The sequence below is a fragment of the Anser anser genome (genome assembly GCF_964211835.1).
Source record: "Anser anser genome assembly, chromosome: 2".
Lineage (NCBI taxonomy): Eukaryota > Metazoa > Chordata > Aves > Anseriformes > Anatidae > Anser > Anser anser.
Window position 1 is genome coordinate 133,394,256 of NC_139721.1, and position 27,140 is coordinate 133,421,395.

A 27,140-nucleotide genomic window follows, 5' to 3' on the forward strand; every position below is an offset into this window, starting at 1 on the left:
AAGGCACCTTAGAGATCATCAAGAAAGCAGTGTCAAAAGAGCACCAGTAGCCCACGCGTACAACAGCATCCAACTGTAAGAAAGCCAGCAGGGTTCAGCTAATTTTAGAAATGAGGATATTTTTAGAAAATTTCCCTCTGTTATAGTGTCTTCGTTCAATTAGGCCAGCTTTACTAAAAGACCCAGTTTAGGTAAACAAGTCACCACAACAGAGGTGAACACACTTTCCCAACCCTTTTGACTCACAAACCCGTCCTTATGACACCCAACTCAGATATGTTCCAACAACAAAGCCTACCAAAGCTTTTAGGACAATGACATTGACACAGTAACGGATGGAAATGCTACACTCTTAAGGAAATTATTCTTACGTATCATTCATAAAACAATAACAGAAGATAAGCGCCAAGGTTGCAGAGTTAGTGGTAGCTCTGGACCACGTGTGGTGGCTGAGGTACAACCAGGCCTCACACCCTTACCTCGCCTGACCCAGACTTCTGCTGTCCTCGGGACTCGGTAGCCACTGTGCCAGCCAGCCCGGCCTCCCCGGCTGCCTGCCGGCTTGGCACCCCGCGGGCCTTCCCCTGGGTCAGCGTGACCAGAGATGAATGCGGCGATTAGGTGGCTTTCTTAAATGAGGTATTGTTTCATTTCAGCAATAGGAAAACTACAGCGCATAAAAGAGTGAAGATTTGAAGCCAATTAAGCAGCCTAGAAGCATATCTATTTCCCTTAGGGCTCAAAGTCTTGAACAGCTAGTGAGGTCCAGCAGTTTCAGATCCTCTCTCCCTGCACATTCCCCCAGCCAACAGCTGTACCCAACATTCTCCATTCTTTTCCAAACTTTCAGTATTTCATCATCTCTAGCTCTTCAGTCTGGAGGAGCAGCTGTGTAAATATAGCTGGAACTAAGGAGGGATAATCTTGGCTGCTCAGGGATTAACTTCTCTTACCTTCCTGAGCCATTTACAAGCAGGTACTTAGTCTGGAAACATTGTCTGGCCTCCCCGCGTAGGTTTTCTTCTTAGATTTTGGGCTTGGCTTTGTATAAATTCAGCATATGAAAAGTGAGCGAATGTGCTCTCAGCTTGGCTGGGCAGTGGGCAGGCAGTGCCTCGGATCAGTCACAGCAAGGGGCAGTGACACAGGAGCTGACAGGTAGGATTTGCTGCTCGGATATTTTACTCTTTTTTTTTTTTTTTTTCCTTATTATTTCAGTTAGGTCTTTGAAACTGCATTTTTACTTCATTACAGCTGATTTAAGAAGATCAACAAGCACTTTAAAGAAGGGCAAGCTAGCAGCTGTGTATTACACCCTGATTTTCTTTTCAGATAGGTGGGATCACTGCAAGAGCCCATGTAGCAACCCCATGCATCACCCTGCTGTGAAGCTGGGCTGTGTATTTCCCTTCAGTTTCAAAACACGCATGGTTCATCCACATAGTTCTGCAGTATTGTACTGCTCCTAAAAATAACCACCGCCTGCAAAGCCTTGTGAAAGGGACAAGCCTTCACATACGTAGGTCAGTCAGAAATAAAAAAAAAAAAAAAAAGCTTTCCTGATCCCGCAGACTAAACATGAAGGAGACTCTGCCTGTTCACAGCTCCCCAGATATCCCTTCCTGCAGCAACAGAAGTGGTTTTGGCTCAAGGACACGAGACTGTTGGTTACCGGAGCACAGCTGTAGGCTGTGACCCTCTCAGAAGATGAGTCACACGACGGCGAAGTGACAATGATACAAAAAGAACGCAGTCATTCCTAGATTTCTCTCTCAAGCCAAAGGAATATAATGTTATGAGCAGACGTATTAAACTTCATGCACGCCAATCTGAACTTAGACTACACACTAGGGCTGATGCCCTATATACAGAATATCCGGGCTGCCTACATTTTCCACAGTCTCCCTCATGAATTCTTTATAGTATCAATGCAGTATCCAAGTCCTTCTCAGACACCAAGAATCACACTCTCTTGTCAACAAAGTTTCAGCCAGCCACTAATTAACGCCACACTATCTGTAAACAATGGATCCAAGACGCGGATAGCTGCCTTCACGCAGACCTGGTGGGGACCAGGAGGGTTTGTCAGCCTGTGTCCCACCAGGCTGCTGTTGGCTCCTCGCCAGCTCCGTGACCACCCCAGCCGAGGTCGGCAGCTCCCGCGGGACCCAGGGGCACAGAGAGTATCTCGCCAAGCCAGCCCGCAGAGCAGTGGGCTGGCTGAGGGAGAAAGATTTCACCCTCCGCCTTACTGGAAAGTAGTATCCGTTTTTTTTTCAAATGTAAACACAAGTTCAGCTCAACAGCTTCAGCTGAAAGGGTTGGAAGTTAGTACACTGCTACGAAGCTTGAAAACAGAGTCCAGACCCTGAAGTCTGGTCAACTTTAAATGATTTTATACGTATAAACGGCTGAGGCAGTGCCATACCAACCTGTGATTCTACAACAGCAGCAATAAGGTAACAAGGACATGTGGTTTGTTTCTAACAGTGCTGCACCGATCTAAATGCAACTCCGTGCCTTCTTAACGCAGAAGCAGTTTCAGATAATTTAACTTAGCCAGTACCTTGAAGAACAAAATATCATTTGAAGCCCAATTTGGCAACATTTATTTTAAAATTTGCATAATTACTCCATCATTGTAACAAAATTATACCTGTTTATCCACCTCCTCTGAAGGTTTTCAGACACATACCAGTAATTTAGGCTAGGTTTGTCTATTCTTCAGATGGAAAAGAGCGATCCCAGGCTGACAGAACTATGCCAGCAGAAACTCAGTCAGCAAGGATACCAAGTGCTCTGTCACAATCGCCATTTTGTTCGTAGCTGACAGCTTTGTCAAAGTAATGCCAAACACACTTTTGGAGGTACAGCTACAACCAAATATGTTACTTAGGAGTTACCGTAATACCCCAGCAAAACAGTTCTATTAGAGATAGGTATAGCTTGAATGTGAAACTCACTCCCCACTTTAAGTTATCTACTCCAAGTTAGACATTATACAACAACAACCAGGTCATTCAAGGAGCACCACTCTCTGACTTCCTCCTCTAGATAACAGTGCTGGAGTACAGATCAGTCCTGCCTTTGTATTTAAAACCATTCATTGAAGCTTTTATGCATGTTAATGGAGACTGCCACCAGTTAAACACTGGCATGTTTAATATGCAGAACAAAATATGGTTGACTTTTGGGAGTGGGATGGCTTTTCAACTGTTCCCAGTAGATGTCAAATGAATACTTGAAATGAAGCAATCATTACTTTGTATTTTACGGTTTGTTTACTGGGTACAAAGAGCCAGCCTGCCACATCAGCTTCCTTAACCTAGCAGCACTGTGCACATGGTAGGAAGGAAAATATTAGCCAGATGATACCAATAACGCCCTAGATTCATAGGCCTAGGCAGCACAAACATCTTTCTCAGGATTGACTGAGAGTAACCTACATTTTAATGTGCCATCAGTTACATGAAAAGAACTGAAAATATCATCTTTTTGAAAGAGAAGTTTGGGCATTCTGATTCAAACTTAGCAATTTGGATTTGTAGGTTTCTAAATCATTTTTTTCTTGTCTTTGTTAGAGGCCTAAAACTAATTAGAAAGTTTAATATCTCTTGCCACATTCTACTCCCTACCATAAAATCTGAGAAAATTCACTGAAGGCTTATAAGCATATCTGAATTCCTCAGTTTCAGATATTTGAGCCTGAAGACACTAAATTCAGTACAACTTGTGTATATGTGATAAATGCCCAACATTATGTACCAAACATTACACATAACACAGGATAGGTTCTACCTATTTAAAGGATTTCTCAAAAAATGCAAGACCTCATCACTTCAGAAAGAAACCACTGCAGTCAGTATTTCTTCTGTGACCTGATTTGAAGTTTTTAATGAGATACCTACAACTTATAACACTGGGACATTTATGAGCCTTACCACATTTCTAAGACAATTACTCTGTTTTCAACAGAAATAGTTCTATCCTCACAAGAATCAATACGTGCCCAGAGGTTGAGGAGAACGTACAACTGCAGTGCAAGTAGTCAGACACCTTCTCTCTGCAGGCTTGTTTTGAATCGTTTATTGAGGTTTAAGAAGTCATCCACATTTCTATAAATATAGACATTACTTGAGTAAGTGACTTACAATGTCACCAGTGCAGGTACATATATAACCAACATACAAAAGCTCCACTGGAAGCTACTTCAGTTTATTCAAAAAGGACCAAGATGTCATAAAAAACAGCTGTCATTTCAGTTATTGAAGACACTAAAGTGCATTTTTGGTTACCTCTTGGATGAACAGCTGCTGATTAAAAAGTTTGATTTTTTTTTTTTTAAACATATTTAAGTTACACTGATTGACATTCAGGTTTGTAGCTGTCATCCTCCTGATACACGGCAGCAGGTAAGAAAAACATATTACTTCGCTGGTTGAGTAAGAGGAGGATATGCATTTCGCCTTTTTTTTTTTTTAATTCAGTATTTCCAACAAAAGTTTAAAGAGAATCTAACATTCTGATGAATTTTTACAGCACCACTAAAGTTAGTCTTAAAAATCCAGGCTCTGTTTTAGCCCTTTTAATTGCTAGCCAAGTATCTAAAGAGTCACTTGAAGCTCTGTACCAGTAAGAAAAACTACCCTCCCTTTTCTGTCAAGCACTATCCTGCCCAGTTAACACTGTTTGCACACTTTGTAAACAAGAACAGCTTAAAGCGTAATTAAAGCAGAACACAGGCCCATCTTGAAAATCTTCTTCCCCCACTCCCCCCCTCCCAGCAGTGTCAAATGTTTTGAGTGTATAAAGCATTATTACATTCCTAACCACAAAATACTTTAAGAGTCACAATAAAAAAAAAAAGCATACGTTGAAAGTGACATAGCAATACCACTTTAATAAAATGGGGGTATTTAGGGGAGATACAAGATGTGCTCTGCTAAGTTTAACTCCATCTTTACTTCATTACGATTTCAGTTTTATTGCCAAAAAAAGTCACTAATAGAGCGAACAATGCTGCATTGGTCAGAACCACAACAGCCAAAGTTGTTCTTTATACCTCTTTTACTGCAATTAATTTACTTATAATTTGATAGCATGAGGACGTAATACTCATCATTCAAAAACAGATGACTAATTTTGAGTAATAGCTTAAACCTGATTTAATGTGCATGTATATGGATGAATGGCTACTTCTATAAAAAAAAAAAAACTTACATACCAAAAACATGCTATACGTTGGGAAACCACTTTTCCATGCTCCATCGTGCTGTTTACATTTTTTACTTGTCAAAAAACTCTTTCAAATCAGTTGAAAAATCCACAGCACTTAAGTTTCAAGTATTTGAACTGAACATGATTCAATTTCAAAAAGTGCCAAATTAAAAAAAAAAATACACATGTAGCCAAGCTTTCATAGAAATTCCCAAACAAGATAAAAAAAACAGCCTCTTGAAATAACTTCATACATGTTTTTAAAGCTGTATAATGTTCACCTAAACACTCCACTTACGAGCATTAGAAGTTTAAAAACACAGAACACCTTCAATGCAAATTGCTTGCAGAGGGCACCCTCAAACATATGAATACAACACTACGCAGAAAACCCTCGTTTTATTTGGCTATTTAGACGTCCATGTCACATATACCCACCCATCCATCCATTTCCTGATAGTATTACATCATCTATTTGGGCTTCTGAAATAATGCAGAGCCATAAACTCAGAAGAGACTATTTAAAAAAAAAATAAGTTCCATGACTGCACAGCCTTCCACAAGGCAAGGTTGTGCAACTGATTGTTTAACGTAACTAAGCTTAACGGCATCCAAACGAGCAGGCCTGGGTTTGGAAGCTGTCTCATGTCAAATTTTGACCGTGTAACTACTCTAAAAGAGAAAGGACAAAATAGAACTCATCTCTTCTTTTTCTGCTGCCTCAACATTTTCCTTCGCTTAATTATCATATCATATAGTTTTTCCAGTCCCTCTTTGAGTCCATCTCCAATGATTGCACAGGTAGGCTGCAAATGCCAGGGGGTCGAAGAACTCAGCTCGCTCATCGCTAACATCTTCTCGATTTCAGAAAGCGAGAGAGAGTTCCTCAAGTCCTGCTTGTTAGCAACTATAAGGACAGGCACTCCTTGATTTTCCGATATCCTAGTGATTTTGTGAAGTTCCGTTTTGGCCTCCTCCATTCTCTCGACATCAACGGAGTCCACCACAAACACGATGCCATCCGTGCACCTCGTGTACGACTTCCACAGCGGCCTCAATTTCTCCTGGCCGCCCACATCCCAGAAGTGGAAAGTGACCGTCTTCGAGTTGCCCAGCGTCACTTTGATTTTCTCCGTGTTAAATCCTTTGGTGGGCACGGTGTTGACGAACTCATTGAACTGCAGCCGGTAGAGCACCGTGGTCTTCCCGGCGGAGTCCAGCCCCAGGATGACGATGTGGAAGCACTGGAAGGACGGCAGGCTGGACAGCAGCGGCGTCTGGTCCGAGAGTCCATTCCCCATCGCCGGGCGGAGAGGTGACAGCAGCCTGCCAACACCACCGCCGGGGCCCCCGCTACGCTCCGAGCCTGCGGCGACAAACGCGGCGTTAGCTGGACTCCCGCCCGGCCCTGCGGCCCCCCGCCGAGCCCCCCGACCCCCGCCGTGCCCCTCGCCTACCGCTCGGCCCCGCCGCCCTCAGCGCGGGGAGGCGAGCGCAGCTCCGGCCGCCATGCCAACCGCACCGCCCGCTGCCGCCACCGCCTCTGGCGGCCGGGCTGCGCCCAGCCCGCGCCTAGCCCCGCTCGCCCCGCCCCGCGCTTCTCATTGGCTCTGCCTCGCGGCGGGGGCGGGGAGAAAGGCGGTCTGCGCCTCGTCGATTGGCCGGCAGCTCCTGCCGCTCATCGCGGACGCCATTTTGTCCCCCTCAGCCGAAGAGGGAGGGGGATTGCGGCCTTCGCAGCCACGCCCCCTCTGGAGACGCGCGCGCTCATTGGGCGCGGGCGCTGTCACTCTAGCCGGCGCCCCGCCCCTCTAGGCGCGGCTGGGGAGCGGCTCGGTGGCGCCTCACAGCGCGCGGGGCGCTCCTCGCAGCGCACCGCGGCACTGCCGGGGGGGCTGCGCTGCGAGGCCCTTTTCCGGCCGCCCGTCGTGCCGCCAGCCGCCCCGGGGGGGCCTCTCGGGGGGCCCAGCCGTCCCGTCAGCCCCCCCCCCAACCGGCCGCGCCCATGGGCGCCTCCCGTCGCCTAGCAACGGGCTGCACGCGCAGCCCCGCCTCCCCCCGGCACCGCGCTGAGCACGTGACCCGCGGCGGGCGGGACCACGTGACGTGCCGCCCCGTCCCGCTGAGGGGGGACTGCCGCCATTTTGGGGCCCCAGGGGGGCGAAGGGGGCGTTGGGTGTGCGTACCTGGCACCGGGGTGGGTTGCAGAGGAGGTTCCTCGCAGCAAAAGGCCATGCTAAGTAGTTCTGCATTTCACTATCCAAGCCTGATTTGAGCTTTGAAATCTTCCAAAGTCAGAACTAATTACAGCCGTCTAATAAGTCATTTTTGCATGGTGCTATTTTCAGAGCAGACAGGGTTTTCAGACGAGGCCTGGAGCTATGTTTTGTCTCAGATTTTCTTGCTGTCTCTCCATATTTTTTCCCCCACCACTGTTCACTTAGTGCTTTTGCGAACATAGTCTTAATGTAGCTGTGGCAATGCAGATGCCTACTTCTTTCAGATGTCTGTGTGGGATTTATACCAGTCAGTGTAAAATGCCTCCAGCATACAAAAGGATCAGATGCCATGACTTCAGAACAGGGCACACTAGTAAAGTGTTTATGTATAATTCTTATATAAAATTTAAATAAACCATTCTTTTTGATGAAAGCATCTATTTGACTGCTAACTAAAGCTATGGCACTGCCAAAGGCTACTGTTGCAAGCATCTGTTTTCTCTACTTTGTATCACAATTAGTAGAAAGAAGAGGGTCACTAGCTTATCCTCGCAGGTATGTCCTTGACCTGCTGGGCTCCAGTAAGAGAGAAATAGTGATATTTTCAATATTAACCTTGCATCTTTTTCTAGAGCACTTTTAGGTTTCTTCATGTGGCTGCTGAAAAGGGATGAATTTTTAAGGATATTCTGGCAACTACATTATTTTTTTCCACTTGAAAACATTACAGTTTATATTTTAAGTCACAAATGTGATGTATAAAAGAAGAAATGTATTAGTGAAAGGGCACTGTATAGCCACAGAAATGCCACAGCATGCTGTAGGCATACATGGTTTGATATCTATTATAATCCTACTAAAAATAGAAAATTTCTAATTTGCTTACCTTTGAGATAGATGTTCCACTGCTTTTATCTTTGTTAGTTATTTACATCCTGATCTTGCAGATGACTCTTTGGAGGAAGTGGCCTATTTGTATAGGAAAGTGGTTTTACTTCTGTGGAAAAACAGGGGTAAGTTCCTACCCCGAATGCCAACTAGTACGGCTTCTAATTTGGCACTATTTTACTGTATCTTTACGTAGTTTAAGGAGCTGCATAGCATATAAAGCTATAAAAAAGCAACAGTAGAACTGGGCCTTAATTATTTCATGAATGGTGTTCAGTAATTTAAAGTTGGTAGAAACCAGATAAAAATACCACGTTAAGGAATATTGGTACAGAAAATAGATTTATTCATAAAACTTGACTGGCTGAAAATAAATCAAATTGACCTTTGTTTCCACCTATAAAATTGTTTTCCTTATTTTAATGGAAAAATAAGCCCACTAGATATTATAGTCTTCCAAGCCTTAATCCACTTTACACAGCCTAATAATAACCATCTATTTTATAATTAATTCCACAAGGAAGATATGGGCCAGCTACTACCTTTACTACAGATATTTGAATTTTAAACATAAAATACAGAAAGATTGTCTTTATCTATTGCTTTGTTGAAAAAGTCAATACATAATAAGATTTCAGTGTCCTTGAAGAAGGAGTGATAAAGAACTCATGATTTTCTAGAGTATAACATATCTGACATCTTAAAGATGACGTGTTTCTTTGGAAGAGGAGCTTTGTGGCATTGGGGAGATAATTATAAGATTAAGATTTGAGAGAAATGAACATCTACAGCAAATGAGCATATCTATATTCGTAAATACATACATGAAAATGATCCACACTGTCTAAAAACATGGAGAAGTAGGTTGTTCTACTTCTCTTTCGTCTCCCTACGGTTAATTTATCTTAGCCACCTGTTGTAACTTGCTGTAAACTGAATTATGAACTCTCTGGGGCAGGGACTATTCTTCATTGTAAGTCTTCTCAGTGCTTAGCACCTTGATCTTAATTAATGCCTGTAGGCATTCCTGCAAAACAGCTATTAAATAACAATCCAAGTTGATCAGCTCCTCCCATACGCTTCATGCTACTTTAGAAGTCAAACGTGCAGACTGGGCAGGTGTTCCAGGTGCTGGGAAGGGAGTAATGGTATCTAAATCAGTGGGAGGGTGAGAAAGCTGACACGTTCAGCCTCTGATAATTGAAGGTAAGGGCAAAGCAAGGCTTTGATTGTCCCGTAGAAGCTTTGAACGAAGAAAGTGTAGGGCAAGAAGTACACTTACTGCCTTTTCAAGTATGTAGCTAAACGGGGACCTCTTATTTAGAAGACAGGTGAAAATAATTGTAAAGTGCATGTGGGAGGCAACTGGAGGGAAAAAGGCTCAAACCATGTGAAGCCTGTAAGCAAAATAAGGAGAGGCCTAATTTCTACGTTGGGCTGTTTCACAAAGTCATCCTTACTTTTCTCACTTCCTATCTCCAGCTCTGAGTTCTCTCTGGCTCAGCATTCCTTAACTGAGGAAAACACCTACAGATTCTCTGGAATAAAAAGCTTTTAGTTCTTTGATATCAATTTACCAATGCACATGGCAGTACATTGTTTTCTAGATACATTTTCTGTATGTTTTATATGCTTCATACATATAGCCTACATATTTCTTCACATATTTTCTACAAAGAGAAGGTAGCCTGAGACAGGCCTTTGTGTTTTAAGAAAAGGAAGCATTACCTGAATAGCATGTAGCTTCTTCATAGTGGTACAAAAGGATTTTATTATTATTCCTACGTAGGAATAGGTCCAGGGATAGGTAAATTTGGTTCAAGGCAGATTTGGGAGGTCCAGGCCTCCAAAGCTATATGTGAATTGAGAAATTATTCCCAAAGCAATGCCAGTGGGCTTGAATTTCCTTGGCCAGGTAAGCACAGTATTCCTTTTATTTTGGTGAATATCATCGTTCTGTAGAGCAGAATGGTATTTATTATTCAGTTCAATTGCTAATCATCTTTTTTTTCTTTTTTTTTTTTAATAACACTTCATGTTGTGAATAGCGTGCAAATCAAATGAAAAGTGAAATGTAAGACAAACAACCCAAATCCCGTATACTGAGGGTACAGCCAGAAATATAGCCCAGTAAAGAACTGAGGCAAATGCAGATGGAGTGAGCGGAAGAAATCTGCATCACGGAGCTGAGTTAGTTTTAAAACACAGACAAATGAAGTCTCTAGAAGAATGATGTTACTGCAAGGGCTGTGCTGCCGGCTATCTATAGCTGCCGTCTAGTAATGGGATGCCAACACCCCTGTCTGCATGAAAGAGACATGTTAACGGCCTCACAGAGTGAATTCTCACTGCTCCATGTGGAAACTGAGCAGATTTCTCAATGTGTATAAAAGAAAATCAATTGCACTTCAGTATAATGATGTGACAGGCCTAGGCTAGGGTGCAAAATAATATTTTACAATTGTAGCTTAGTTGCATACATTCAAAAATTGAAGCTATTTCTCCTCTATTATATGCTAAATCTAACATTATAACTAAAAAATATTGTTTTGAGGTGACATTATTTGTTTCTGAAAGAAGATAAGTTCCCACCTAAAATACTACAGCACTTTTATCATTTTGATTTTGAGAACCCTCTTGAAAATCAACAGTAACAATGAAATTGTTGACAAATTGCAAGACGTGACGTTTTGCTCTTAAAACCATCTCTTAAATTGACATACAAAATGTTTTGCACAAAGAAGCCTTTTGTCATCTTTCCTATGTCTGCTGAATGTTTTTATGATAACTCGCGAGCTGCATGAATTATTTTGCTTTGATTATTAAAAAGTAGTTGGTGGTAGAAAATCTAATTTATTTCTTCACAATAAATAACAAAGCTTCGAGCAGCAGGAGATGGAATTGCTGTGTGTTAAAGTTACCGCGCTGATTAGACCAGTTAATTAAATCTATTCGCCTTTCATATGTACCTTCACATGAAGTCTAACATTTACATTTTACTGCTTTCCTTTTCATAAATAAACATCATGCCATGTAGCTGGCTAACAAACAAGATGTGTTGTGTGATGCTGACAGTCGTACTGAGTTGCATCTTGAACGCTCCTTAGGTGTCTTAGTTGAAGAAGAAGCGGTACTAATTCATAAATGCCCATAGTCTGAGTGAGCAAGTGTTTTGTCTCGCGGAGACTGAAGTTACAAATGCCACCTTCCAAATTCTGTAGATTTTAGTTGCTTTACTCTCTGACAGGATGGCACTAATGGCAGAGACTCCAGGTTTGCGGAGCAGAGAGGACCTCGTGGCCGTTCTCCGTGTGTACGGCTGCGTGTTTGCAGTGCGCCTTCCTCCCGAGGGCAGGTGGAACGCAGCACAACGGCCATTTCCCCAGCAGCATCTCTGTTTAACAGGCTCGTATCACAAAACTCTTACATACTCATTTTTCATTTAATGGCGGCACAAAATTAGCAGTTAGGCATAGATTCTGTATTTGCACTATGCAAAGATTATAATGACAAAATCCAAACCCAGACGTGCAGCTAGTTATGAGGTAATTTAAGCAAGCATTACTGTTGCATTTACCCCTGGTTATCAATCTCCTTACCCCTAATTCACAAAGCAGCTGCCTCTAACAAAAAACATCAACAACAACAAAAACACCAGCAAAAACATTTATTTAATAAATTAAAAAAATACCTCCTACCTTAACCCTTCAGTACACAAGGTGAGACCATAAGAAATTCAAAAGACTGTTCTATGTGTGGTATTATATACGAGCATTACAGCCTTGGCTTGCACGTTTATACTAATAGGACACATCTGTGCTTATATTCACTGCAGCAACAGTTTTCTTCCCCCTACTCCTTCACCCTGAGTTTCTGACACCATTATTTCCCTAGAACTACTGCTTTGAGTCAAACAAGCTCTTGTGCTGGCAGCAAGGGGCTACTGAATGCTACCACTTGAAAACATTGTCAGTTACAGCACTGCTTCCAAGAGATTTATTTTTCCCCCAATATTTTCCTCCCCGCAAAAGCCATGGGCACTTCAGAGCTTTTTTGTATGTGAGAGTGATTCTGTTTTAAATCCTCTCAAGTTGAGATTTCGCTCTAAGCTGCCATCTCCTCACAATGCTTCCTTTGAAGAGGGTTGCACAACTTTTAAACATATCAATTTTCTTTAATATAATGGATGCACTTTTGCAGGCAGATTAAAAGTACTACAATTTCAAACAGAGGGGCAGTATCTGCTTTATTCTGTTCCTGCATAGCTAAATTTAATATATGAAGGTATTTTCCCCACTCCAAAATAATACCTGAGATACCTGCAGTAAATCAGATCCTGCTGTTTGCTTAGTGACGTTACTAGCACCGAGCAGCAAAGAAGAGAGCTAAACAGGAAAGTGCAATTAAAGTTTTGCTTTTTCTGAAGAACTCGCTGAGTATTTAGCACTATATAACATTTGTAAGGGAGGTGAGATTTGCTGGAATTATACAAGATGGGGCAAACAAACACTTGGAACAGCAGAACCAAAGGCTCATTTCCCTGTGAATTTGGATCTCAGTTGGTTCACTGTAGTAGAGAAAGAGATGCAAGTTCTGACCGAGGCTTTGCAAGACTGATGTTCTTAAAGGGTTTTGCTCCTCTGGCTTCACTAGTTTTCTGTCCGGTATGAGCACAGGGCACTTATGGATGCAAACTGTGAATTTTTGCAAAGTTTGCAGAAATTTGTCTTCAAGACATTAACATCTCTGTTAAGACATCGTTTATCTAGTACTTCTTATAAAGTACATGGAACTAGACATACAAACACAGATGTGCTGTGTACCGTTACGTAAGGCTGTTTCTGTAGGGAATCAAGCCAAAAAGGCACACGGAGCAGCCTCATGGTTTGGGCACTGTTGTGGTTTAACCCGGCTGGCAGCTAAACACCACACAGCCGTTCGCTCACCCTCCCCCCTCCCTCTCTGGGATGGGGGAGAGAAACGGGAAAGTGAAGCCGGTGAGTTGAGATAAAGACAGTTTATTAAGACAGGAATATAATAATAACAATAATAATAATAATAGTGATAATGATAATAGTATTAATAATAATAATGTGTAAGAAAACAAGTGATGCACAATGCAGTTGCTCACCACCCGCTGACCGATGCCCAGCCTATTCCCGAGCAGCCGGCCCCCCACCCCGGCCAGCCACCCCTATATATTGTTTAGCATGACGTCAGATGGTATGGAATACCCCTTTGGCCAGTTTGGGTCAGCTGTCCTGGGTCTGTCCCCTCCCAGCTCCTGCTGCACCCCCAGCCTGCTCGCTGGCAGGACAGAGCGAGAGGCCGAAAAGTCCTTGGCCTGGTGTACACACTGCTCTGCAACAATTAAAACATCAGCATGTTATCAGCGCTCTTCTCATCCTAATCCAAAACATAGCACCCTACCAGCTACTAGGAGGAAAAATTAACTCTGTCCTAACTGGAACCAGGACAGGCACGTATCACTCACTGGTAGCTTGTGGAATGAAACAGTAATTTCAGCCAGTTATTCCACAATAATCCATCCACTTGCAACAGGTCCTTATTTGAAAGATAAGCTTTGTCTTTCTGGTACTGCGTATGTGCAAGAGGACATGCAGAGATGGGAATCCAGTGCACAGGGGCCACTGTGAAAACAAGCAAGCTCTTGATCTGCAGTAACTGGAAATCAAGCTAAGTGCACATCTTAAAGTGGAAATTCAGTTGCTCATCTCTCCTAAACAGGCATAGCAGCAATAGAAAAAATATTACATAAAGATTACAGCGTATGGAAATAAAATTTTATGGGAGATACACCTAAACTCCCAAGAGGGCTTTGAAAAAGTCTCTGCTTCAGTGTGTAACGTTGTAGGTAATGTAGTGATAACATCGCAGCTTCTTGAGCTTGGTGTTTGGAGGCAACAGCTAATATAAATCACTGCTGAGACAATGAAATAGGGCACAAACAATTTGCTTCATGTTCTCCAACCACTGCTTTGTGCTTTACCAGTGCTCCTAATGATAAGGGCTTACTAGTGCTCCTAACAACCCCTGGTCATCTAGAGAAAAATATATATGGAGCCAAGCTACTCTGACATTCTGAAAACACCTTTTTCTTAGAAAAGTGAAAAAAAAGCCCGAATGGCTCCCTAGGTACACTGTTTTTGTTGGTTTTAGTTTGCTAAAGGAGACAACAATTCATTGTGAATTTCAGACTGATAACTGAGCAGTGTAGTCGTAATTTCTTTAATGACATAATTAATGGATTAAAAGAGTTCCTGAATATAAACAGCACAATAGATGCTTTAACAGATGAATCAACTTGGTGTTTTGTAAACCTCAGATGCTCAATGGACCGTATGAGCTTTCTATGAGCAGTCCGCTAGCCCGACCCACCACAGTGCTTGCGTCATTTCCTGCCACGAGTTTTTTCTGGTCACTTCATTTTAGCGCTATAGTTTTGAGGCATTTGCACAAGAGTTTTCACTGCATCACCAGGCAGATCTGTGCCTCTCTTAGTCAACGGATAACACAAGTGAAAACACTTAGTCTAGGCAAGTGAAATATCTCTGTAAACATACATTTGCTCACAGAACGATACGTGGCACAATTCACCACTTGCAAGGAAGGACAGACTTCTGCCTGGCTTTTCATTTGCAGATGTACTGGGGACGAGGAGTTCCAGGAGCTCTGAGCCAAGATCTCCTTGTCCTTTCCCTCTTCCAACCCAAGAGCTTTAAACAAGGTGCAACACACACAAGCCATGATGTAGTAGCAGCAGTACAAGTCTACAGCTTTTACAGGTGTATGGCAGTTGCATCCAGCCTCTGAACAAGTTTGGATTTTAACCGATATATTAAATTGTGGTTTGGATCAGAAAGGTGTTAAAAATCAGCTTTACAGGGGGAAGAGAGAGCGCAAATACTCCCTTTGCTTTGATTGCTAGCTTTAAAGTCATAGTTCAGCCTGCAGAATGTGGACCAGAGTTAAGCATTGAGATCTCAAGCCTCAGGAAGGTTTTTTTTGGCTGCAGGTGATAAGAACTGCAAAGTTTCAGTGCAACAAAAGCAGTCCTTTCCCCAGGAGCATTGACAGTTTCACCAACTAGCAGAAACTGCCACATGAAGGTCTCAGTTTCTGACCTGGAGACATAGTGGCCATCTGATACTGCAGTTTCCTACACTTCAGCTAAAAACGTAGATATTCTTCTAAATCACAATACTTAAGAGTTCTCCTCAGAGTTTATTGTGTGCTATGGGCGTTGTGAAAGTAAAACCAGCCCTTAGCCTAGGGTGCTCACAAGCTTCCATTATGCTTAGGTGAAAAAAAGGAGGAAGAAACAAACAAAAGAAGAGAGGAGGATTAAAGGACATGGTTTCAGGGAAGGCAAACATTACGTGGGAGGGGAGCAGTAATTTCGACTCATTGCTCATCTGTACTCAAGAATTTTGCAGTCTTATTGGGTCACCATGTCTTCTTTTTAAGTTAACAGCAAATCTCAAAATTACTAAAATGAATGCAAGGTTGGGGCTACCGTTTGCTGCTAAATTTAAAAGCTGATTCATTTGAAAATTGATTTGAAAGCTGAGCATAGGTGTGCTGGGCAGAAAGCTTTCATGCTCCAAGGTTTCAATTCTTGGATGAAAACAACAGTAAACTCACTTTGAAGACCTTGTAAAAGCTGTCTCTGCAAAATCTTTTTTGCTTTCATCTCACAGAGAATACAATTCAAACAAACCACATTGTGTGTTCCGGTTTTGTAGCACTGAAAAAGACTAGAAGTCTTTCAGAGAATCTGGCACCTTACAGGTTGCCACCATAGTTGTAAACTCTATTTATGTAGAAACCTGCTGAAATATTAATTTTTAACTACATATGTTTCTGTGCCTTATGTTGACATCACAGCCATTTATCAGCACGTAGGTTTCCACTGTTCTGGCTCTCACGGCCATGCCACACTACTTAACAGGCTTTAAGCAAAGGAAGGCAGGCAGATACACACCTTCAGGGAGGAACAGATTGTTTAGCTGAGATTTTAATTGTCGTGTTAAGCAGAGATAGCGGATAGAGACAATACTGCAGGAGCCAGTAACTTGGACTTCTGCAAGGTAAGCTCCCTGGTTGCCATCATCTCTTTGGAGGTCTTCTCCTACACCTCTACCAAGGTGGGACACAGATGATTAGGAGATTAAGAAGAGTCCAAGCAGAAGTCTTGGAAGCAGAAGCAGGATGCTATAAAGATGTATATAAATGTATTTTCAATTTGCTTTTCCCATTTGAGGCCTCTCTACTGTCAGGATATATGAGGAAAATAAATAATACCATTATGCATAAGGAAAAAAAAAAGTGTGGCCATATAAGCAGAAAGGAAGAAACAGAATTTAGGGAGTTCTTCATGCTTGGAATTCTTTGGATTTTAGATGAAGAGAAATATGATAGATGTATGATGCATACAGCACATGAATACATACAAGCTCGATCTGAATCTTCAAAGGAAGTATCAGAGAGCTTTAAAGAGGACAAATGGTTGCATCCCTTCCTCCCATTTTAATGGTGGAAGGCCTTTGAAACTATAGATCTTTCTGCTAAAGCCTATTATTAAGTCTTAGAGATCCTACCTGCCGAGTCTCACTTCAGGGCCCAGCCCTTTTGTTTAGGGATGCTGACACCTGCCCAGGCTTTCATCTCACCACAAATCCACAGAAAGGTTTTTTTTACAAGAGCAACGCCGCACTCCCTCCAAATCATTGACCTCCGGGTCCTTTGCTGAGGGTTGATTGAAGGCCCAGCAGTCTAGCACATAAAGTGTATACATCTTCCTGCATTTTTCAGACCTGTGATAATTCAGAGTTGAGATAAAACGAGAACCATTTGCAGTCACTGTGAACTCCCCAGCTCCAAGCTTTCATTGTTAGAGAACCGTGAAATCCTCCCTTTTATGTGAAACCAGTAGCAGCAGCCAGCAGAAGTTTCACTGGTGGAGATACCATTAAAATGCAAAACCAAGGTCTCAAACAAACAAGGTATTCAGCAGTTATTGTAATCCTTGCACTTGTAGTCAGCAGAGACTTTTCGGTCCTCTCATTTCATACACTTTGCAGCGGACAGGATCCCTCAACACTCCGAAGCCATGTCACTAGATTCTGGTTCCCCAGTGTAATTCAGTAGTAAAAGAAGAAAGACCAAGTAAATTATTAACAACTGCATTTTTTTCAGTAGCCCAGAAAATGCCACTTGCCAGAAACCAAATGAGCTGCACTCCAGACAGGCCCCTTGGCTTTACCAATAGCATAAGAAAAATTGACCTACCAAAAGCAAACGTTCTCACTCCCCATGCCAGAGTAAGGAGGAGCCTGAGGATTTTGCTGTTTGTTTGTAAACACAGCTGAGCCTTGTCTTCCGCTCACACTTACCTTCCCCAGAGCAGCCGCTCCTGATCTGGAGGGGGATTCATATGGACCTTATACAGGTGTGCCCACAGTTATCACCTAAAGACTGCTCTATCAAAGCAACCCTGAACTACACTGCTAAGGTTTTATGTTTTTGCTTGTGTTGGTTTATATCATAGAGTCTTTACTTCTCAGCTGAGCTAGATCCAGCCCTTCCTCTGCTGCCCCAGCATTAGCATCAATGCACTGGTATTTCAGCAGCGTAGAGAAGTCCCCAGGGGCCAGCATCCTACTTGCCTTGTCATCTATTCGTGCTCCGAGCAAGCCTGTGCTGCTTGGCACTAATAACCCTGGCAGCTGTCTGGATTATGATCAGTACACACAGGACGACAGCACTGAAAAGTGACTCCGCTAGGTCAAGCATCGTACAAACACATGGTAAAAGTGCAGCTTAAATAAACAGCAAAAGGATAGAAGAAATCCTCATTTAATAGGTGGAGAATGGAAGCACAGAAATGGAGTGATTTACTCCAGGTTATACAAGGATGCACAGAGCACAAGGAACGCAGGTTATCAGAATCCTTGTCTGCTGCTTTAAATGTGGGACAATTTTCGGTCACCTTCCTTCACACAGTCTTAGAAAAGGTCACCTGGAGCTTTGGGTACGTTAAAAGCTCATGATCGTGTCTTCTGACTAAATTCAATGACTGATAAAAATATGTTAAAAGAGTGTTGTTTGCATGCTTTTTTGCTAATGCTAAGATCTCCCTATCCGCAGGTAGGCAGGATGGGTGGCACACAGCCAGGCAGCACTTGGAGAAAAGTGTTCATGGGTTGGGTAGTTAGGATAATGGATGCCGGAGTGCATCTGCAAATGCTCAGATGGGGCAGAGTTTGGCATGCTAAGGTGAGTTATCTACTGAGGACTGGGACCATTCAGCAAGGAAATGGGATTGTTAGAGTAAGCCTCTTATCTGTTGTCCTTGCTGATAAGGCACTCACCGCCACTCCTTTCTTTTCTCCCTGCCACAGTGACTAACTTCTTGCTGAAGTCCAGACGGAGAGCAGCTAGCTGGTGGCAGCAAGGGCAGTGATCTTTGGCACCAACAAAGACAACCGCAGCCCTGTTCAGCTGGTGAAACAGAAATCAGCTGCCTGGCCCGGCCTGTTACAGGAAATCTGTGATATTTCTGAACCACATCTGCAAAAATCTAAGCCCAGAGCGAAATTTGCCTTAAATTCCTCCTAGAAATGATCTGTTTGACTCAGGATTGTTGCTATAGCTGGTTCTACTGTAGGAAGGACATCAGATAGACAAAGCACAGTCAGATGTCAGGTAAATGATGCTAAAAATCACCTGATTGCATCCAGCCTCGATGGTGATACTTCCGACTCTTGTGAAATCTATTAAAAGGCAGTGGAGAGAGCTGTGTTCATCTAAAACTGGTCAAGAGATGTTTGAATAGTCAAAGCATTGCTGGTGTTAAAGCAAATGTGCCTATCTCAGGGCGTTGCTGTAGGGTACTGTTCGCATTGTCCCAGCCTTGCTACTTCCTCGTACCTCACACACCTTCACTGGCCCTGCTTGCTCCCACCCAGATCATTTTCTGAAGCATCCACTTGTTTACTGAGCACAGGACTTGTAGTCATACTAGCAATAAAGATTAATGTATTCACACGATCCTTTTGTTTTGTTTTCGGGCAGGCCCACGTGTCGCTGCTGACTGACTAAATACGGTGCTGAAAGGAGCAAGCTTGTACTCAGTACTTGCACAGCTCTGCCTGTGGAGAGAGCACGCACAGGGTGCAAGTGGGGATGAGGTTAGGAAGAAGCTTGGTGTGGGCTGTTTCTTGTAACTGCTGCTCTGGAAGGAAGGAAGATTTACTTATTTATTTATTTGGCTTGATGTCACCAAGAGGAGGGCCTGAGCAGTCATCTGCTACTTTTGTGGCATGGATGGTTCCTGATTCCCGTTGGCCTGCCCTTCCTCCTCTTGCACCGTGGAAGCTTTAACTGCTGTGAGCGCAGTTTATTGATCTTCAGCAGAAGTTAATGTGTCAATAGGCAGAGCAGGTCAAAGTAAGTTCAGGCCAGTCTAGAGAGGATGTAATGAGACATGAAGGACGTGTAGTAAATTAAAGAGCTGATTGTGCTCCAATGAAATCAGAGGTTCCTTTGATTTTAGCAGCAAAAGTCCTAGCCATAAGAAGGAAAAAGTGTGTTATTTCTTTGTCTAAAGACAAAACAACTGTCTTTAAAAAAGAAAAAGCTAGTATTTGTAAAGCCAGCATGTTAAAGTATAATCTACCTTTGGTTTTATGAGATAATAATAATTTCTTTGCTTCATATACTTACCCATGGCTCAATTAAGCCATAAAGTCCTGACTATAGTGGTGTGCTTAGGAAGCAGTTACACTCTGAAGTAAAGTTTGCAGGTGTTTTTGTGTGTGTGTGTGGTTTTTTTTTTCAAGCTTTCCTCAACAGAAGTGGACTCTCAAGAACAACTTCAGTCCATGGAAAATAGTAGGCTTGATATTTTTTTAGCCTTTTTAGAACCTGTAAAAATGAAGGCTACAGGAAGATCACAGAGTAAGGGGTTTGTAACAAGGAATGTCCCTGTGTCTGAGAGCACCTCCTGCTGTGAGCAATGTATTTGCTGTGTGATTCCTTCGTTCTCCTGTGAGGGACAGTACCACTATCATGGGATCGACGTCTACCACTGTTATCATTTTCTCGTTGCAGGTGAGGCCCATGTGAGTCTGAACTGGCAAGAGATCAAACTATGCTAACTGCAGCTAAATTCAGTTGAACAATCACAGCAGATCTATTGCTACAGAGTACTATGGGTCAACATGGGTATTTAGAGCAGTGATTCCAAAAGCTGGCTCCTCTCCAGTGTACAATCTGTAGTTATATTCTAAGACTATGCTATTGTGCGTAAATTGCCTATACTGCATATAATATTATAGTGTCCTATTTACCCTAAGGACTCCTAACGTTATCTTTGTGCTGCTATGAAATTGTATTAAACATAAAAATGATGGTGTATTTTTGACCAATAAAACATACAAATACTTTGGTAGCCTAATGAAACTGCTAACTCAGTATCTAATTTTGCTATTACAAGTAGACTGAAAACACTATTGCTGTTTGTTAATAATGCAAGATACAGCTTATTCTTGAATTAACTTTACTGCATACACCTGCACATTTTTTCTATTTATTCTGAAAATAAGACCAATAAATTTGATGTGTATTCATAAAGTTATGTGCATAGATATTTTCTTGAAAACAACTTAATCTTCAATATTTCCAAGCAGTCACAGCCCTGTCTTCTTCAGAGAGAGACAGAGAGAAAGAAAGAAAGAAATCTTTGTCTCTATTGCACATGTATATATATGAAAAAATAAACATTCTCACTAGGAAGTAAACCCAAGAACAATGTTGCTAGCAGCTCTTGTGCTTAAAGCACAATCGCAAACTTTGTTCAGTCATGAGCTCTCAATGAGCTCTCTCTTCTCAACATCAGCAATCAGTGTGCCAGGACAATGTATTGTAGACCAAAATGCCCAGGCCAGGAGATCACAAAAGCTTCTCTGTCTTGTGTAAGGGAACTGAAAACAGGCTTTCACAGTGCTGCAGAATGTGCTGACAGCCTGTGTAGGGTCCAGAGCTCTCACTGTTCTGGGAGATGTTGATATACAACCAGAGTAAATCTTGTCTAATCCTTGGTTAAGGAGCTACTATAACTCTTATTTTTCAGAAATAATCATATGCATGTGTCAAAGACAACCATGAGATAATCACAGACTGCTCGGTGGCTGTATGAAGTGCATGAGCTGAGTAGCTGAATACATCTTTGTGCTCCTTCCAGCAAAAGGACAACATCTCTTCTCCTCTCATAAATAAAAAAGCAAGACCTATGCTTTAAAAACAAGCTTAGAACCATTTCCTATTATTGATTAAAATATCATTCCTGTAGTGGATCATTTCTGCAAGCAGGAAATTGTAGAGCCAAAGAATTTAATAACAGCAGTGGTAGTTTTTCTTCAGGATGAAATAATATGCTAATAAGTACCCAGTTCTTTCATTTTCATATGGGTTTGTAACTTTAGAATTGTTGTGAAGAGTTAACTCTCCATTGGGTAAAATGGCTTCAAAGTAAAAACCAAACACACACACACAATTTATCATTGCATTGTCCATCTGAAGAGGAAGGTTATCTACTGTTTTTTTTTTTTGTTTGTTTGTTTTTTTAAGAAGGTTTTCTAGACATCAGTGGACTCATCGAGCAACAATACGCCAGAGATAAGAAAACCAGCTCTGCGTATACAGTATTGTTTTGTAATTTTATTTTGAATGAAATGACATTCAGATACAGCCCAGTTATTTAAGGAGAGATTTAAACAAATGGTTAAAGCTAAAAAGCTCTCAGAATTAATCATTTAGCTTCTCCATTCTTTTGTTACTGATATGAGCTTAGACTAAATTCACTCTTTTGCATGACTCAGATTCAAAATCATAATCATGGTAAAAAATACAAAAATGACTAAAATTTCAATTTCCAAACTAACTTACGAGAACAATAAAGGAGTTCAAAAGCGTTCATTAAAAAGCCACATTGACATGATTTACAGCTGTACAAATTGTTTAAAACAAGCATTATAGGATAAGTGCTCAAAGCAGTGCTAAAATTTGTAGCAGAATTTTTCCTAGTGCTCTTAAGGAGACTTTTCTGGATAACCTACAAATAATAACAATAATAATAATAATAAAAACACTTTGAAAATGTACTCTTAAATTCACCAGAATAACAACAAAAAAATCAAAATAACTGAGGGAAAACATAAGGCCTTATTACGCGGTGCTTACTCATACTCCAAATTTCCAGGCTGTGGAATGTTACTAAAACAATGGGGTTTCTTTGCTGATGTTTGACTGAGACCTTTAGAAAATGAGTTAGCAACACATCTTGTACCTGACAATGTGAGCAATCTCCATGCCAGAAAAAAAACACAGAGTACTGCTGAGTAAGGCAACCAGGACAAAGTATGGCTTAAGTGCAGTCTGGTTAAGGCAGAGTAAGTATTTTTAAAGCTGTTACTTCTGCTTCCACTTAAAAGCAGTAGTGCCCTAGAATGTGTTTAAGAGCTTCAGTTAAAAAGATCTGGAGCTAGAGTCTGATTCACATACAGAAATCTAAAGAAATCTATTAAAATGAGCTAGACAGACCCTAAAAAAAGTACACAAAATACCCTTGTTGATTTCATATTCTTACAAGCATACTGTTCAAAGCTCAAACTTTACTAACTAGACCAAGAGGAGCAAACAAACATGTTAAGAACAGCTTTTTTGAAATACTCATCTCTTATCTGCCCCCTGCAAGACAAAGCTCCCACTCTGGGTCAGGCACCATCTGAAATTTTACATGAGATATAGAATTAGTCCTTCATCAGGCCAAATTCTGCACAAAATTATGCTGACCTTAATCTAAAAGAATTTATTTGGCATTAGTTTCCATTTTTAAGTGAAGGCAGAATATGGCCCATTTTAGCACAGTGACTGATCCACGGCTTCTGTGTGAAGAACTCATTGATTAAACAAAGTATGGTAGCACTTTCCATATTTTCCACATGTAGCTCCACCTACCTCACTTGACAAGTTTATAATTATCATTTAGCCTTTCCGGTGCTGAGATTTTCTAAGTTATTCATAGAAAAGCCTGGGCAAGTGTAACAACAGCTGCATCATATCGTTGCATAAGCTTATGAATAAAAATACTAGAAAATAGCTGTGCTCTCATCATTCTTTGGCTTGAAGCTGAAGCTTTCTCGGGTACGTCAGTTTTTCCATTTGTTGGAGTCCCAAGCCAGGAACCAGCCGGTGAATGTTGGGGGTTCGTACCCCTGCTTCACAATAACGATGGGGGTCCCCTTATCTCTGCCAGAAGGATCTGTTTCAATATAGCGTTTGGCTAAAAACAGAGGGGATATAAAACATGTAAAATATTAGTTCATTCCTTTGGCATAAAAAATGCATTAAAAGCCCCAGTGAAAGAACCCCGGGCTATAATAATAAAGTATTCAATTAAATTATTTCAAAGGCAATGAAATGATCGAGTAATTGCTGATTCAGATGACAGTGAAAGAATTTTCCACCAGATTAAAACAATGATTGTTACTCTGGTCAGTCTATTGCCATACAGCCATGTTTTGGCTTTTGACCAGGAGAAGGCATTTGCTGCTGCAGTGCAAATGCACAGGCTTCAGTCCCATTTTTCCCACGTAAAAGCCTCATAGCTGCATTCCGTATAGTTTCCCTCTGCATCTCAATGTGACATCAGTGCCTGTCAGAAATGCAGCTAGGTAACCTTAGCTGCCCTGGGGAAATGCCTGCAAGCATTTTTAGCAGGAACTTCATCAGGAAGGCTCAGCTATATGAAACTGCACTAAAGATGACCCAGGATTTTTCAAGGAGGTGCCTTCCAAGTAAACTGACTTGATTTGTTCTGCAATTGGAATTTCCTCCTCCAAGTTTAACTCAGTGAAGTGTGGCAATACAAAGACTTGGGGTTTTGTTGGCATTCCTTGACTATATATATTAGTGTAGGGTGCAGGTCAGCAGTTATCTCCTTTAAAATTCCTATTCTTCTCAGTGCAGTTTCTTTTCATAGAGATCTTTTATATACTCTTTAAAAAGCTCTGCAGCCTTTTAATGCTCTGTTGATTAATTCTTCTCTTCATAAACTTACAGATAAGAAAGATACAATGAGTTTTAAGTCATATTTCAAAGAAAAATAATCTTCTCCAGGATTAAAACCTAATAAACCCAATAAGCCTTTTAAACAACACTGTAAGAATAACTAAATTTCTTCTACAACATCTTTTCATTTATTTAAATACTGTTGATGTTTCTTCACTTGGACTTCCATCAGATCGATTTGATTTACCAGATTTCATGGATTCCTGTCGTTCAGTTTCATTAGCATCTTTCCCAATCCAGATAAAAACCTGCAAATAGAGGAGAGAACAATTTAGCTCCCATGTTGTTGTAAGGATGTTTTGTGCAGCAGGCAAACTACAAAATAGCTGATTCCACTAGGAGATAGAATATATGTTATGAAAGTACTGCAGAGATGCACAGCTCTCATAAGCCAAAGTTACTGGTGTTTTTTGTTTTTTCCCCTTGCTAGAGACTGTAGTTCTATACTCAAAAATTTCACCACTCTTGACACTGGATGGCTGGACTTCATTCATTTGGATGAATGGAACTCTAATTACCTTTTCCATGGTTATCTTTTACAAGTTTGCGAGGAAATTGCTCTTTAGGTGTAGGCAAAAACACCGAATAGGAGCTGTCTCTGGATCGAGCTCTGCGTAGGCATCAACACTTGTGCCCTGTGGCAGATGCTACCCAGGGTAACTGAATACTCCACTGAATAACCCAACATCCAGAGCCTCAACCTGCAATCCTCACATTATTATTATTTTTTTTTTTCTGTCAAGAATTCTTTTGGAAACTAGCTCCATTTCTTTCATTCGTACCTGAGTCAGTATGTCCCGACACCTTTTTCACCCATCTTTTAATACTGCCTTCCCCCCAGCTCTTTCTTGAATGGGCCTTGGATATTCCTTCTCATTTCCTAAAATCTCAGCCTTCTGTCCTTGAGAGTTAGGCTGAAGAAGACAGACAAAACATGGGATCTGTGGTCTTCTCCCCCTTTCCCTCCAAGGGGCAGAGAAAGAGTAGAGAGAATATACTGTGAGAAATACTGTGAGTGCAGAAAGCACACCTCAATTTGCCTGCTATCTGAAAAGCTCTCAACATTTTCAGTTTTCTGTGAACCTGGGAAAATGATGGAGGTTATTTCTAATACCCTCTAGCCAGTTCTTGGGAAGAAATTTGTGTAAAGGTCTAGTGTTTGTCCCCTTCTTTAGTAAGATTTTTATAGGTGCTACTACTACATTGATTTTGTGGCTTCTGCATAACTTTTTTTCAATAACCTTCTTTCTTACAATTAAAAAATTTTAGGGATAAAGTCAAGAACATTATCAGGAGCATTTCAGAACAATGCTGGGGCTTATACTCTTGCAGTCTCCACTGGTTTTAATGGGAAATGTCTGCCATGGTGTCACATTATGCTTGGAAATTCAATCATATATGTTCACACTAGAACATCATATAGCTCAGAAATTATAGCTCCTGATGATATAATTTAAGGAAAACAAAACCTCTTTCATTTTCACTAAGGTGATTTTTCCTCCCATCTTACATTCTAAGTTTTTAGGAATAAATTCTTGTTATCATAAAAAAAAGGAAAAAAAAGGTGAAGTACACAGCTTACCTGTTCCCAGGTATCCAGCAACATGACATCATCTTCAGCCAAGTCATCCTGAGTGAATTCTCCTGGGACCTCCTCAATCTAAAAAGGATACTATGGTGGGTATTTTTTGCTTTTGCTTTAATAATTTCTCAAGATATTCTGATTTTAGACAAACCAAAGATTTTTTTAAGGGATAATTGAAATTGTGATTATTGTAAGTTGGGACTGAGGTCTGCTAGAAGAAAGGGACAGGGAAATTTCCATAGCGCAACTTGTACCGAACTAACTAAATCAATCTTATACCTGTTATATTCATGCAGCTTACATTCATTAATAAGGAAAAGAAACAACTTCAGTTTGGAAGTGGTGAGCTCAGTGATGAAATACACATCCAAGTAAGCTTTCCAGTCACTTGAAAATGGGACGTTGTAATTGACCAAGCCATTGAGGATTAGTCCCAAAGGAAGCACAGACTGCTTGCTTCTTCCATGGATTTAGAGGCACATAGGAAAGCAGTTTAATTTTCATCTGTATGACCAGCAGAGGTAATAATGTAGCTAGCTTATGGTTAGTTTGCTACTTGTGAAGGGCTTTCAAGGGTTTGACTATGCTTGGTCACATAGGAGCACTAGAGGGATTGGGATCATATGGTGCAGAAGTAATTCCTTTTTTCTCTCTACCACATTATGGTGGCCAGAAACTCAGAGTGATCTGACCTACCTGTTCTGGTGAGCTCTAACAGTGGTGATTCAGTTACTACAGAAATGCTACAGGAGATAGGGAATTTCACCAAATTTAGAGGGAATTTAGAACAAAATCCACACAAGTGCATAGCTCCCAGAAAGCTATTATAGTGAGATTAGTTACTGTTATTGTATTTCACAGGAGCATTTTAGAAGCTTGCTAGAAGAATATGCCTTACTACTTTTATAAGATTTTGAAGTCCTTATTAAAGGATCCTATTTGTTTTATCCCTCTCCAAATGAATTGGCTGTCTCTTAAGGAGACTGCAGAGAAGGTAGCCAACTATGTCTCCTACCTAAAAATTAGTGCATCCTTGCCAAACAGTGACACAGTGTTACTCTTCCAGAATACAGTAA

General features: G+C 41.4%; 2 protein-coding genes and 1 long non-coding RNA gene across 3 annotated transcripts in view; 1 reads left to right on the forward strand and 2 right to left on the reverse strand.

Annotated features, from left to right (window-relative positions):
- Nucleotides 1-4,071: 4,071 nt before the first annotated feature.
- On the reverse strand, nt 4,072-6,833 carry ARL4A (ARF like GTPase 4A). The gene is made up of 2 exons (XM_083824317.1): nt 6,675-6,833; nt 4,072-6,583 (listed from the first exon to the last, which is right to left on the reverse strand). Exon 2 carries the CDS (start codon nt 6,516-6,518, stop codon nt 5,916-5,918), a length of 603 nt encoding a protein of 200 aa, XP_083680443.1. The 5' UTR covers nt 6,519-6,583; nt 6,675-6,833; the 3' UTR covers nt 4,072-5,915.
- Nucleotides 6,834-17,655: 10,822 nt separating this feature from the next.
- Nucleotides 17,656-22,495, forward strand: LOC310894342. Its single transcript, XR_014579824.1, has 2 exons — nt 17,656-18,378; nt 18,749-22,495. It is a non-coding gene; the product is annotated as an uncharacterized lncRNA (long non-coding RNA).
- SCIN (scinderin) overlaps nt 22,048-27,140 on the reverse strand; it is a 52,886-nt gene continuing 47,793 nt past the window's right edge. The window contains exons 14-16 of the mRNA XM_083824316.1: nt 26,062-26,139; nt 24,667-24,727; nt 22,048-23,691 (exon numbers count right to left, since the gene is read on the reverse strand). Of these exons, the coding sequence (XP_083680442.1) occupies nt 23,558-23,691; nt 24,667-24,727; nt 26,062-26,139 (273 nt within the window). The 3' untranslated portion in view covers nt 22,048-23,557. The remainder of the gene's footprint in view (nt 23,692-24,666; nt 24,728-26,061; nt 26,140-27,140) is intronic.